At 41.2% G+C, this 14,558-nt stretch overlaps 1 protein-coding gene across 7 annotated transcripts in view; it reads left to right on the forward strand.

Annotated features, from left to right (window-relative positions):
- Stard3nl (STARD3 N-terminal like) overlaps nt 1-11,072 on the forward strand; it is a 41,979-nt gene extending 30,907 nt beyond the window's left edge. For all 7 annotated transcript variants that reach the window (XM_010640479.3, XM_010640478.3, XM_010640482.3 and 4 more), the window contains 5 exons: nt 526-579; nt 688-805; nt 2,802-2,897; nt 9,598-9,674; nt 10,634-11,072. In XM_010640479.3, the coding sequence (XP_010638781.1) occupies nt 526-579; nt 688-805; nt 2,802-2,897; nt 9,598-9,656 (327 nt within the window). In that variant the 3' untranslated portion in view covers nt 9,657-9,674; nt 10,634-11,072. The remainder of the gene's footprint in view (nt 1-525; nt 580-687; nt 806-2,801; nt 2,898-9,597; nt 9,675-10,633) is intronic.
- Nucleotides 11,073-14,558: the final 3,486 nt, after the last annotated feature.

Raw genomic sequence — 14,558 nt, forward strand, 5'->3', positions numbered from 1 at the left:
TGTGTGTGTGTGTGTGTGTGTGTGTGTGTGTGTGTGTGTGTGTGTGTGTGTGTGTGTGTGTGTGTGTGTGTGTGTGTGTACATGCGTATGTGCGTGTGTGTATCTACTTAAAACTTGCACACCTTACTTTCCACTCTGTCGGTCATGGCTGCGATTGGCATTGACTTCGGTCAGGTTTCACTGAGCGAAAATACCAGTGGAAGAGGGAGTGACAGGGCTTGAGTCCTCTAGGATTCTCTTTGGGCTTTCTAACCACCTCAGGGAGAGCCCTGTCTTCACTTCCACGGACCCTTCCTCTGTGTGCTTGTACAGGTTCTAACATTGGCCTCCAAAATGTGGTGAAGGACTATCACAGACATTCATTCTGAGGCAAGTGCAGAGACAGAACAGGGGTGCAAAGCCAGGCTGGGCACAGGTGTTTGAGATATCACCTGTCCCTGCCTCCGTTGGGTCCCTCATGTGCAGGAGGGGTCTTTGCAGTGTGAAACATTTAACTTGAGTGACAGTACATTATGTGTGTTGCAGTTGACAACAGCAGTGACCAGTGCCTTTCTACTAGCAAAAGTGATCCTCTCAAAGGTATGGCCCCCCTTCTCTGCACCATCGCCCACAGTAGTGAAGACGCCTTGAGTTTCCAGTGAGAGCCGATGGTGACTACCTTCCCTCTCTGTCATGTCTGTCTTCCAGCTTTTCTCACAAGGGGCATTTGGCTATGTGCTGCCCATCATTTCATTCATCCTTGCCTGGATTGAGACATGGTTCTTGGATTTCAAAGTGTTACCTCAAGAAGCAGAAGAGGAGAACAGTAAGTTTCTGCCACAGTTGGCCTCCTGGGACTGGCTGGGTGTCAAGGGGAGGGAGGGGTGTGGCTCCCGGAAGTGAGCCAGCTGCAGGTGGGCAGAGCAAGGTTGTCACAGCAGGGGCAGAGGGAGAGAAGGGCTGAGTGGGTAAGAGGACAATGACAAGAAGCAGCTCCTCCTCCTTCCTGGTGGGCTGGGCTTCCCAATAGAAGTCTGGAGGCTGCTCATAGTAAAGAAAAAAAAGTTCCCCTCAGAGGTGATTAGTAATTATACTGTTAATCCTCACAGGACACCAAGCTTTGGGTGCATTTCACTGAACTGCTGTTGAGAGGCAGAGAAAACACAGCCCATTTAGATAAGTCAAAGTAGCAGTTTTAAGTAGCAGGAAATGGTTCTGCAAAGCATCCTAACTCTGCACACAGGAGGTGAGGGCTTGGGATAGGCCATAATGAAACACTTAACCTGCCTAGAGCTGGGACTGTAGTAAGGAAATTGGAGTTCAAAGGAGGAGGAGCCCAGCCAGCCAGAGCAGCGCTCAGCCTTCTCAGCCCTCTGCTGTCCTCTTGACAGCTCCACCAAGTTCTGCCAAGGCTGCCATAGCCTTCTGCTTAGCTTTGGGTATCCCAGGAAGAACCAGGAAAGCCAAGTGGTGAATTGAGCTGCATGGATAATCCTTGGGCGGGGTTTCTTCGCCACAGGTTGCTTTGGTAGATACCGCAGGCCTGCCCCACCCTCGAAGATCGGTAATCCCAGCTCAGCTCAGATGCCTGTGTGCTGCCCACCTGAGTAACCTTTCCCATTTCCCAGCTCATATTTCCCTACCTCATAGGACAAAATCTTGTATCTTGTTGAAAGTTAAGCATGTTTATAGCCTCAGAAAAAAAATAGGACCAGAAATTTCTTTGCGCGTAGTTTTATTTTGGAAAAATCTCTTCTACAGAAGAGAAATCTATAAGAAAAGATGCATAATTCAAGAGTAGATCTTAGAAATATAATCACTCCAAGAAGTTTCTGCTATCCCGTGCCCTCTTTTTCTTGATGAAAGAGTAATATAGGAAAGGCACAGCTAAAGCCAGTAGAAGTGTCTTTATTATACGTGATCATCAACTTGAACTTTATTCATAGCATATTAACTGTTAATATGATTAAGATTTGAATGGCTATATATTAAAATTCACAGTGGTTAATAAAGCAGAATACAGTTCACGAAAATCTTTTTTTTTAAATTGAGTTTATTGGTATTTTTTAGGTTATATATTAAAATTCACAGTGGTTAATAAAGCAGAATACAGTTCACGAAAATCTTTTTTTTTAAATTGAGTTTATTGGTACATTTTAGGTATACAGTACAGTTACATTCATTATTGGGATCTTGTACCTTTACATGAACGAAATCTTAAAAACAGCACTGACTGTAGCTGTTAGTAGCTGACATGCTCACCAGGTTCCTTGCTCTGTAGCTTAACTCCACTCAGCCTTGGGCCAAGGACTCAAGTGTTGATAGCCTTACCTATAAGGTGTGAGTGTTCTAGGACTTCCCTCTCTTTTTCTTGGAATTTTGATACCCCCCCTTTTTTTTTTACATAAATAGTTCTTCATCACTTTCATTGTCCTTTATGTATTTATAAAGGCCACCTAAGTATTCCATGCCATCTGGCATTTCTCTAACCAAACGCAGACTGGCCAGCCTTTGTATGAGCTGGACAGTGTTGGGTTTTGAGGTTGGTGTTGGTATTTGTAGGGGGATGGGGATTCCGACAGGAAAGATACTATAACTCCTGCGTTTAGGAATCCCAGCATTCCGTGTCACAACTTTTAAACTACTAAGTTATCATTGTAGCTTATTAATGAAACCTTTGGTTTTTGGTTGAAAGTTGGTCTACTTTTTTTTCTAAGACTTTCTTTAAGGTAGTAATAATGATACCATTGTACCACACTTAACCTGCTGAGAAGGCAGCAGGAACTACGTCACATTCATCATTTGCATTTCTTCTCTTCCAGGATTCCTGCTTGTTCAGGATGCGTCAGAGAGGGCCGCCCTCATACCCGCCGGTCTTTCAGATGGTCAGTTTTATTCCCCCCCTGAATCTGAAGCAGGTAAACATTGTGATTACTGTTTGTGGTTTTGTGCACCTTTTGAAACCTCAATCCTTCCTTGCTCTCCTTCTCTCTGTTCAACCATTTCACATACTGAGCTATGAAGGAACGGAGTGCGCAAAATATATCAGTCAAATTTAATGCTTAAATTAAAATTTATTACAGTAAAAGACACATTACCATTAGTTCCCCTCAGAATATTTCCCCACACTTGCAATACATTTATCCCTGTAATCATTCTTACCGTTTTCTGAGGCAGTTCTGGAAGACCTCTTTTGTGAGTGTCTTTACAGTTGTGATCAAAATAATGGTAAATGCCACTACCGAGTGCCATCTAGTGTGGAGGCACACTCATAACAACATTGCATGTTCTTACCCACCACACTGTGAGGTACAATGTGGACATGAGGAGACAGAGGCACAGAGAATAAGAGCCATCACCCAAATCGTACATGTTCAGTGTGGAGCTTAGGTTGGAGCCCTGACTTGCGTGCATGAGCCCTGATCACAGCTGCTGTAGTCTGGCACCCCTTGTTAGTATTTATGAAAATGCGGAGTTGATTGTGTCATTCCACCACCCAAGCCTACCGTGGCACAAAGGACTCAGAAATAACAGACCCTCAGCCTGGCAGAAGCTGCCTCTCTGACCTCTCTTCCCCAGTTGCTCACCTACTCCTGGCTGCTCTTTTCTGTTGTGTTCCTAGTTTTTCTGAAAATGCTGTGCTCCAAAGCCTTCAACCAGTTTGTACTTGGCTATTTCTATTCTGAACATCAGGTCTCCAGTGCCATGTTCCAAAGGCTTCTCCCCACCCTTGCCTGCTCACCCGCCCCTCATGGCAGTCTTGGCTGGGCTGTCCTTGCATGGTCTTGGGGGCCTCTTCCATGGCCCTGCTTCCTGTGCTGCCTGCACTGCCCTCAGCAGTGACCTGGTCTGTTTCGACCACTGGGAAGTCACCTAGGGTTAGAGACTGCGGTCACTATATTCCTATGATTAGACCTAGGGAGTATTTTAAACACACACGCCCCAACATAAAACAGAATCGAGGCAGAAAGAGCCCTGTGAATGATGGAAGGCACAGCACTGTGAAAAATCAGTATGTTAGAGAAGTTTGAAGAAACTTATATCTTGGATGTTAGTGTGAGATCTAAAATGTAAAACCATAGGCCACGTGGAGTACAAGTGTGGATTTCCAGAAAATCTGTTTCTCAGACAGTAGAAATTGGGTGATTCACTAACCTTTTCATTAACTCTTATTTTATTAAAATGTAATACTTTGTACTTTTTTTCTAAGATTAATCCAACTTTTTACTTTTTTTTCTGTGAATAATAAAGTTTCTCAGTAATTATCAGTATTCTTATTAGAAGCTCAGATCAGCAGGTTAATGATAAAAGGAGGAACTGCACCCAAAGCAATCCATTCCTATCCAGCTTTCTCCATCCTGATCCCTTGGCTTCTGTCTGTGATGTTTGCTACCACCTAGTGGTCCTCTGGGGCATCGCCATCTCATTCGGGTGCGAGCTAAGCAGGAACAAGACACTTTCCCAGTGGTCCACTGGGTGGCTGCTTTGCCCAAGACCAATGCAGATTGGTAGTGGTGGGCAGAGAAGGACTGGTCAAGGGCTGCTCTGTTACATTATGTTTGCATATCTGATGTTCAGTTTCAACAAGAATGAAAATTGAAAATTTTTGCCGTCTAGGCCGGAGGAGTCCTCCTCCAGAGCATACATTTCTCATCACGCAAAGCAGCTAGATGTCAGTCTTTGGCTGCCAGACTTAGGAGCTGCTGTTGCCCTGGCCCTGCCCTGCCTGAGCACGTGGACACAAGGACATCTTCCTTTCTCCCTTTGTTTTCCCACTGGCACACAGTGGATGTAAAACTGCCGAAGGAGTGGATGAAAAGAAGAGAGGAAAAGTGGGAGGCATCATAAATAAAAATACTGGCCTTTTCTCTGTGTTGTATCTGAGAAATTAGGAAAGGAGCACATTTTAGTAGGTGTACAGTACGTGTCGTAAAGGCTACAAAGGTACTTGTTTGCAGGCTGCTGCTTGATCTCTGGTGCCCTGTAAGTCTGTGGAGGAAATGGGCAGCAGGAAGAAGCACAGTCCTTTCAGATGACCGGAGTGACACCGGTGCGTGTGGTCAGAGAGCTGTGGGGAACCCAGTGTGAGCTGAGGACAGGGCAGTTCCTCACCTCGTACCTCAGGGAGACTGGCTCACACCAAGAAAGAGCTCAGCTGCAGAATAGCATCTGTTCTTAGCAAGTCTGGGTAAAGTCTTTAGTGTCCAGTCTTTATAAAAACCTGCTGGTCTGCCTGTGGCAAGCTTGCTTTATTCCTGTCTAGAATAAAAGAACCATTTTATCTCTTAACTGTTTCTTATCTCTTAAGAGTTTTTGATTAAATGAATAATCATGTGATCACCCTTTCAAAGTAGAAGATTTAAAACAGATTTTTTCACTTTGTGGTTAAGAAGTAGTTACTGATTACCAGAGTTAGTAATAACAACTGTTTGTAAAATAACTCTATTGAGTTATTGGCTTCTGTCTTTACAAATTTATGTTTTTTGGACATTTTGTAATTCTTGTATTCAATTTCTTTTGCTTAGCATGAAGTTTGATGTGTAGTACAAATCAGTAGTTTGTTCCTTTTTATATTTGGATACTTTTGCTATGGTATGAACTTATATTATTTACCAGTTGTTGAGCATTTGAATTAGTTCCAGTTTGGGAGTATTATAAATAACCTTGCCTATGAGCACTGGCATGTATTTGTGTGGATATATTTTTTTTTCCTTGGGTGGATTTCTAAGAGTAGTTTTCTATGTCTTATGATGTTTCTCTTTAACTTTATAAAAACTGCTAACCTGTTCCTCAAACAATGACTGGACTCTTACATTCCCTCTAGTAGGTTTCGGTTTCTTGGTGTCCTCCTGACACATGTTACTCTTATTTATTATAGCTCCTCTAACAGTACGTCTCACTGTTTTAACTTGACAGTGGCATCTCTTTCACATTACCTTTATATGTGACTCATAAATCTTATTTGGAGAAAAGTGTGCTTGAAGATCCTCCTAATTTGTTGTCTTGTTTTCCTAGTGAGTTATATGAATTCTGTATACACTGAAGATAAAGCAGCTTTTTCAGATATGTGATTTGCAGATCCTTACCCCAATCTGTAGTTTATCTTCATTTCTTTATATGGTCTTTTGAAACATGGGTTTTAAATGTTGATTAAGTCCAGTTTATGAACTTTTCTTTTATAGCTTGTGTATGGGTTCATATCTAAACTGTGTATTATTAAAATTTTCTCCTGTGTTTTTGTCTACAAGGTTTTATAGTTTTTCTTTCATTATTTAAGTTCATGGTGTATATTGAATTAATTTTCACATGTTGGCAAGATAGGAACTAAACTCATTCTCTTGCTTTTAATTATCTGTTGTCTTAGCAGCTATAGTTGAAAGACAGTGCTCCCTTACTAGGCTGAGTTGGCACATTAGTCAAAAATCAGTTGGCCATGAATGGGCCTGTTTTTAATTTTATTATTTTCTTGATTTACTGTTAATTGGATTTTGCTGACTCTACTTTTAAAAAGTAGATTTTTTTTTATATAGTTGATTTGAAGCCTTCTCTTTTTCTGATACAGTTATCAAAAGATACTGTTTTTCCTGTAGACTTTCTTTTAATGACAGTTTTGGTATGCTGAAGTTTCATTTTCATTTGTTCTTGGTTTACAGCAGCTCCACGATGATAGAGTTGAGGATACTTTGTATATATTTAATTTCTTGTTCTTTTAACATGCATTGTATAGGTTAATATGTCTCAAAAATTCAAAGATTTGGGAAATTTTGGCTATTAGTTCTTTAGCTATTTTTTTTTCCTTCCATGACTCCCCATACGTGTATATCGGTCCTCTTGGGTTGGCTCATAGCTCTCTGAATTCTGTTCATGTCACCTTCAGCCTTTTTTTCCTCTGTGTGTCAGGCTGCATTACTTCTATCAGTCTCTATTCCAGTACAGGTTCTTCTGCCTTCTTCAATGTTGTCTTGACTTTTTCTTTCAGATATTTTAGTATTCTCATGCTTTTTCACTCCAGATTTTCTTTTCTAAAATGTTGGTTTGCTGTAGTAATTTTTTTCCTTCTTTTGAATCTCTGTATTTGTATTTATTTGTGTCATGCATTTCTTTACTCTTTAAAATAGAGTCTCTGTAGTTCTTTAAATACATTTATAACAGCTGCTTTGATGTTATTCCTTGGTAAATACAATATTTGGAGGCACTCAGAGATGGTTTGATTTTTTTTTTCACCCTTAGAATGATCACAGTTTTTTGATTTCACAGAGGTCTTAGATTTTCGTTAGAAAGTATTTTGTTGAAAAGTATATTATAGCAACTCTCATTTATGATATTTTAAGAGGATGCTATTTGTTGGTTTAATAAATTGTTTAATAAATGAAATCATATTCCCCGGCTAATATGGCTACTTCTTTCTTCTTGTTGTTTGTTATGTTTTTCCCTTTTAAGCCTAACTCTTCTAGAACTTAGGGGTAGCCCAAGCCTGCACAGAGGCCACACGCAAACCCTAGGTTAAGGTTTCTGTTCTCTGCCAAAGGTCATGTACCTGGGTTGGTTGACACCTTCAGGGTTAGGTTATTTTCCAGTCTTCCGCAGCTTCTCCTTTCTGCTGAGACCTTTCCTGTGATCTCTGTGTCTGCTTTCAGCTCAGGCTGTTACCATAGCTTGAGCTCTCTTGGGTCTCTCTCCCTGCACAGGAGAATGGCTCCAGCCAGGCCTTTGCTTGCTGTAGCCCTGAATACCACAGGCCAGCAAGCAGCTGCCTAAGAGTGTGGCTTCCTTCAGCTGGTACCTCTGCTGCTGCACCTCACCATAGTCTCCTTCACTGTAAGCTGGGTGTTGGGTGCTGGGGAAGGAAGAGGAGCAGCTCAGGCAGGAGTAGCCCTGTTGTTTTCTAAATTTTGCAGTTTTTTCAAACATAGACATGGCTCTGATTATTATATGCATTTGGTCATTCCAGAGGATTGAAATGCTTAGCTTTGTCCACTGTGCCAACTTTTTAAAGGTCATCTCATGGAGATGTTATGTCGACCACCTTGCTAGACCACAGCCACAGGTCCTTTAAAAATACTTAGATAATAGCTGTGTTTTAATTCAAGGTATAGCTTCATTTGGGATCCCCAGGAAATCCCAAGACATCTCTCGTTGCAGTTTAATGTTTTGGCCCCACAGGTCTTAAGTGAGCCCATGAAAGGAAGATTTGGCCTGATCATCGTCCTGATACCCTTTTGAATGCTGAGAACAGCTAAACTACCCTACATTTTCATTGTTCAAGTCAGTTCAGTGGCTGGAAAACAAAGCCTCCCAACCATTGTACCTTTGTCTTTATTTTAGCCCAGTTCCCCTTCAGCTGGCACATTTATGAGATTGATATGTGGGACACAACCTTAAACTCTGACTGGTCTTTCTCCTGTCCTCATTTGCTCTTGACTTAGACCCTGTGGTTGTTCTTAGGAGAAAGCAGTTCCAGGCCGCAGCAGGCAGGTGGAAGCAGCAGTGGAGGCTGGCTGTTCCTTAAGGCATGAACTGATTTCATCCTCACGCCTCCCTTTTCTCTTCTTGCCTTGTGCTGATTTGGAAAGTGATATGTGCTTTTATAAAAGTGGAAGAAGCAAAATGAACTCACCCTTCCTTCAAAAGTATTTATCAATATTGGCATTAACAGTTTAGCTTGTTTTCTTTTGTATGTGTCATTGTATACCACTTTGACTTTACTGTCTGTATTACTTATACTCTCCTTTTAAAACTAGAATTTAAAAATTATGGCGTCACCATAAGTTTATTCCAAACATTTTGTAATATCCACAAAAATAAGTAAAAGTCATGTGGTTATCTCCCACGCTCAGTTGCACGTTTGCTTTCTTAATCTTGTCATGTATAATCTTACCATATGCAAAGTTTTATTTATTTATTTATTACGTATTTACCTGGCTTTAGTGCAACTGCATTTTCCTTGTTGTGGTATGCTACGTGTGACCCTAATTTTACAAGGATGTAAGATATTTCATGGCAGTGTACTTATTTAGCCTTTCTTACCTTCCCAGGCAGTCATATGCATTCTGTTTTCCAATTGTTACTAAGAAAGATACGTATAATAAACAAAAAGTATTATTTTCTCAGGGATAGGTTGTAAGGAAAGATTTCCAGAGAAGGATGATTCTGGGATGACCTGGTCAAGTGTACATTAGTGACATGGGGTTCCTGACGCCCAGACGGAGAATGGCTGCTTGGAGGTCACTGGCCTCAGCCAGAACATCTGGCTCTGCTGTCCCTACTCGCAATGCAGTGATTAAATCTGTTGTGCGAAAGCTCATTTGGACTTAAAAATACAAGCATGAGTCAGCAAAGAAGCAGAAGAAGAACAAAAATACTAATTCATGTTAAATGAATATTTTTAGTAATATGTAAGTGAAATCCATTTTACCAAGTTAGTATAAATGATAGTATGTTAAAAAGTTTTCCTCCCATAAGAAATAAATAATATATTAAGAAGGTGGCTTGTTAACTTAAACTCTTGAGGATTAAACAGATGTGCTTTTATTTAAAATTACACTTGTGTATATTATAATTCAGTGGCTGTAACAGCAATGGAATGAGACCTTTTCCTTTTTCTTCCCCACCACCCAGGATCTGAAGAAGAAGCTGAGGAAAAACAGGACAGTGAGAAAGCACCTTTAGATCTCTGACTTCTCTGCTTCGTAAAAGTAAGTGAAAATGAAACCATCAACCACATGGTTAGAAAAGGAGCATTTTCTCTGAGCAGATTGACAGTAAACTTCAAAGCATATGAGTATAAGGAGCTAACCAGATGTGTCATAATGACATAAATTCAGTAACTGCCTTTTATTAATGTCAAATTTCTTAAGTTTTTCTACCGAAAAATAACATCAGTAGTATTTGAAAAGTACCTGAGTCCCAAATCTGAAAAGAGTAAGGAGAAATATATTTTGTTAACTTAGTCAGAATGCTGTGGCCAGACACTATTTCAGTTTGAAATATTAACCTGTTGGTGTTGTGGGGACAGCAGTCCTGTGAGATGTAGGGCTTGCTATTATCTCTGTGTCCCGTGGAGGCAGCTGAGATGGTGTGAGTAACACAGTCGGTGTGGGGAGCCGGACTCAAATTCACCCACTGTGGCACCAGGAGCACTGCAGGCCTCCCCGGGTACTCCCTATCTGTTTGGAGCTTCTGAGCGCCATCGGAAGCGCTAAGGTGGAATGGTGTTAAATCCTCAAACCATCAAAGCAAATCATTTCAGTCTCACAAATACTGAGAAAATAGGCACCAAGACATCAGAGTAGCAGCAGCTCTGCTCAGTTATTTCACCACAGACAGGAAAGCTAGTGGATGGAATATGAGGCCCAGGAAAGCCGGGACAGAAGCCTTCCTAGCTGCGGTCATGACTCATAAGCTCTGTCCACACGGGTGACGCCAACATGCCTTGGCACCTTCTTTCCACAGCAGTGGTGTAAACAGGAAGAAAAATGTAATACCTGGATAGTTGAATATTTTCTAAAATGCTTCAAAATAAAATCGTGTGGCCACACCAGTGTCCTTTATGTGTCTACTGTGTTACAGTCCATCTTCAGTATAGAGGTTTTCATATAAATGTAAGGCAGTGTGACTTTGCCTCTCAATGTTTTGTCTTCACTCCTTTTCTAAGTGGGAAGAGCCCTTACTGAAAGTCATCTGAGAGAAAAGATGGAGACGGGTCTCCTTCTTGAAAGTTGAAATGGTGACTTTGTGGAACAGCTAATGAAGGATTTATTTATGGTGATACCTCATGGACATTGTCCCATATGCACACAGCTCAGTCGCCTGCCTGTGGCCCTCTGGTCATGTTATAATCTTCCTCTGTCCAGTGAGACCGAGTCAGACCTGTTAAAGAATAATTGTAGGAAAGTCTCGTGCTGTATCAGAATCAAAAGACTTGGTAATATATTGAAATAACACTTTTGTAGTCAGTGAAATAGCTTTTTATTTCAATTCACAGAGTGGAGTTTTTTGGTTGTGTATCTCAGATTTCTTTTGTATTTCTTTTTTAACACCCTCCATTTCCTTTGTGTTTTTTAACTCATGCACATGTACTCTTTGTACAATTAAAAAAATAAATTCCAACATATCAAAGTGACTGGCTGTGTTTTCCTTTACTGATATTTGGTGTTTGGTCTATACTGTTGGAATTATGAGGGGGTAGGAGGACCGGTTAAGATATGGAATGTATTCATACTTTTTTATTCATATCATGAATTCATCTCTTTCTCTAAAGTAGAATTTTAAAATAGTCTGTATACTTTTATTTGGAATCCAGTAACGGACTATGAAACTCTTGCTATCAATTCTCCATATTGTTTAGCTAGTTTGAATTAAAATAAATTGAATAATATCAGGAGCTATTTTTTCATACATAAATATTCACCTTACTACACTCACGGGAGCAGTAGGCTATTAGTTTTCCATTTCTACTCATCACGTTATTCAAGTATAACTTATTTTAGAACATCTTGATGCTGCTAGTGTGGGTGGAGACTGAGCCTTTGTACAGATCCTGTCCCCAACTGTGCTTGTCCTGAGAGTGGCCAGGCCTCAGCAGCAGGGTTGGGAAGGTCAGGGAGGCTGGGGTCTGCCCAGGAAGAGCTGCTGAGGAAACTCTATGGGGTCTGGATTGGGGCTAAGGCCTCAGGGCCTCAGTAGCATCACCTCAAGACAGTTTCCTGCCTCAGGAAAGGCGTTGGTACACACCAAATGCACAGATGAAACCTAAACTTGAAGCCAGGGTATCAGTTTAACTCCTGTAGGGCACTCCCTACACATGGTGGGTTGAGGCAGTAGGATGTGGTCAGTCCTCTTAGGAAGAATCCAAGGCTGGCTGTGAAGTTGGCTCTCTGAGTACAGACGGAGGAGAAAGAAGTGTATGATTTGAATGTGCCATGAAGTCAGACTGTAAACCCTTAAAAAGTGCTTATCTCTGTGCTAGTTATGCCTCCCCTGATGGTGGATAGTTTTAGCCCAAGGTCCTGGTCTCTTACTGTACCAGCCCAGACAGCTTATGTGTGGGGCAGTAGCTTTTTATGCTTACATTGGTGAACAAGCCTCATCTAACTGATCCTAGTCTTGCATTTTCCTGATGTTTCTGTCCTCTATTAAGCTTTGCTCAAGTTGATTCATATCCTTTTATCCCTGTAGAGGGACCTCAGGCTATTCATTGTATGACTTTCAGTTACACATTAAAACTCAGGGCTTCTATATGTCTAGGCTTCTAGAACACATTGCTGTTGGCCTCTTGTATGTCCACCTATCGTAATGGACACAGGTCATGTGCCACTGTGTCTATACTGAGAAAATTAAAACACAAAGTATTAGCATTTGTAAATCTAATCCTTGGAAATGCACAGACATTTTGTAGAATGTTTTAGATAATCTTGGGCTGCAGACTGCTCCTTCCTCCAGCGCAGGGTCAGGGCAGTGACAGAAGGAGCAGTGTCCACACAGTCCTGGCCGCAAGGCTCCCAACTCTCACAGCAGCTAATGCATTTCCTGTATCCCATGAAGGGTGCCCAGGCACCCACAGCCCAGAGAGGAAGGTTGGTGGCAATCAGACGTGTGAAAATGGATATTTTCTTTGCATTTATTAGTTGTGGCCTTTTGAAAGTGAGCCAAGTTGGCTGTGGTTTAACTGCTCTCAGTTTCCCTTCTAACACCCTCACCACCCCTTGCACTGCCCCAACCAGTAGGGGCCGGTTTGACTTTGAGCCTTTTCCAAGAATCAACCACATTTGACAGCACGGAAACAGAACAAACCTGAGAACTCAAAACCCCATCAGCCACACCAGTGCTGCCTGTCACCCACTGTGTCCCTTCCTCCCCAGGGCTCTGCTCTGTGCTGCTGAAGTTCAGGGCAGCCCAGGGGGATGGAGAAGGAAGTGGCTACCTTAGTTATTTTTTGTTGTTGTTGTTGCTGAAACAAAATACCCAACACCCAAACCTAAAGAAAGGTTTATTTAGCTCACAGCTTGTAGAAGTTTCAGTCCATCATCAGCTGGCTCCATGGCAGGGTGGCATGGCAAACAGGTATAAAAGAGAAGAAACAGTCCATGACTGATAGAAGGTAGCAAAGCCACAAGGAAGACCACAGCTCTTTCAATCCCTTATGTCTTATCCAGGCTACTTAGGGTAGGCAGCACTTACACCCGTGATCTTAGTTCCCTCAATCCTAGTGTTGCACCATGAGTCAATCCCAAAGTCACACACTAGATTCAGCCACAACTGAAAAAGCCCCACCTATGACCACCTGAGGCTTTGAGGGAAATTTGAACACAAGTCATTACTAGTACTGAGTTTTGAACCCCAGGGGACGCTGCCCAGGCTCTGCCTATGATATCAGCCTCTCAAAGTTCTGGGAGATGTGACCATTTCCAGTCTGGGGCCTGTGCATTTGCAGTGCAGAAATAGCTCCAGTCTCTAAGGTCTAAAGAGGTCTGATCAGTTCAAAAGAACCAAGGAGTGGATCTTGATAACATTTGATGTCCATTCAGTTTGGTTATTTGTTCCTAAATGGAAACTTCGATTTGATTTCTAACAAAATCAATTTCACTGAAACTGATTGAAAAACAAAACCGTGTCTGTTTTAACTCAGTACTGTAGTATATATAAAACCTTTTAACTTTATTAGCCTTCATTGAAGGAAAATACACTTGAAATTTTCTTTACCCACCTATGGTATATTGAATATTTGTTTCCTATCTTGATCAGCAGAGACACAGGAAATGTGTGAATTAGGGAAAAAAATAGTCAAAGGATATGAATGAATGCTGCAAAGATAAATAGATCAATATATCAAAATTCACTCCATATGAGAAAAAAGTTAAAACTATAATGAGATACTATCTTTGCCTGTCAGATCAGCATGTTCAACCCATTTCAGATCAGCCCATTCTTGGGTGGTGAAAGAGCAAAATAGGACTATACAGAGAGCAAGTTGGCATTCCCATTAACCAATGCCATGTTTAAAATTATATACATTTTTTCAGTATAAGAAAAATATTAAAGATCAGGCCTGCTACAGGGACCTATGAAATACCATTATTTTTTATTCAGTGAAATACCTTGTGGCTGCTTAAATGTACAGACATATAAAAGCTGTAGGATTTATAAATGAAGACAGGTATGCAAAATGAATAGTACATGCTACCTTTCAGCAAGAAAGTGAAATGGGCATATATAAAAGTATATGTACATCCATATTTACAGAATTGAAAATTTTTTTATCCATGTAGTTGTATCATCTAACAATTTAAATTATGCGGTGCAAATTATGTTTCAACACCATGTCCTGACTTTATAATATTTTCCAGTTTTTTTGGAAGCTACATAATTGATTTTGTGACATCTTTTATTCTCTCCTCGGACCTTTGGTTGAATTTGTGGCTGTTGTGTGTGACACTGCAGTGCATGAATATCTTCACATGTACATTTTAAAACATGCAGCCTGCTTCCTGGTGAGCTGATGGCTTAGACTCTTGAGAGCCCTGTCCAGGTGGAGCGTGTCCCATACCTGGGTAGTGTACCCTGTCTGATGCCTCTTGATG

Source organism: Fukomys damarensis, unplaced genomic scaffold (genome assembly GCF_012274545.1).
Source record: "Fukomys damarensis isolate Sample0158 unplaced genomic scaffold, DMR_v1.0_HiC HiC_scaffold_17, whole genome shotgun sequence".
Lineage (NCBI taxonomy): Eukaryota > Metazoa > Chordata > Mammalia > Rodentia > Bathyergidae > Fukomys > Fukomys damarensis.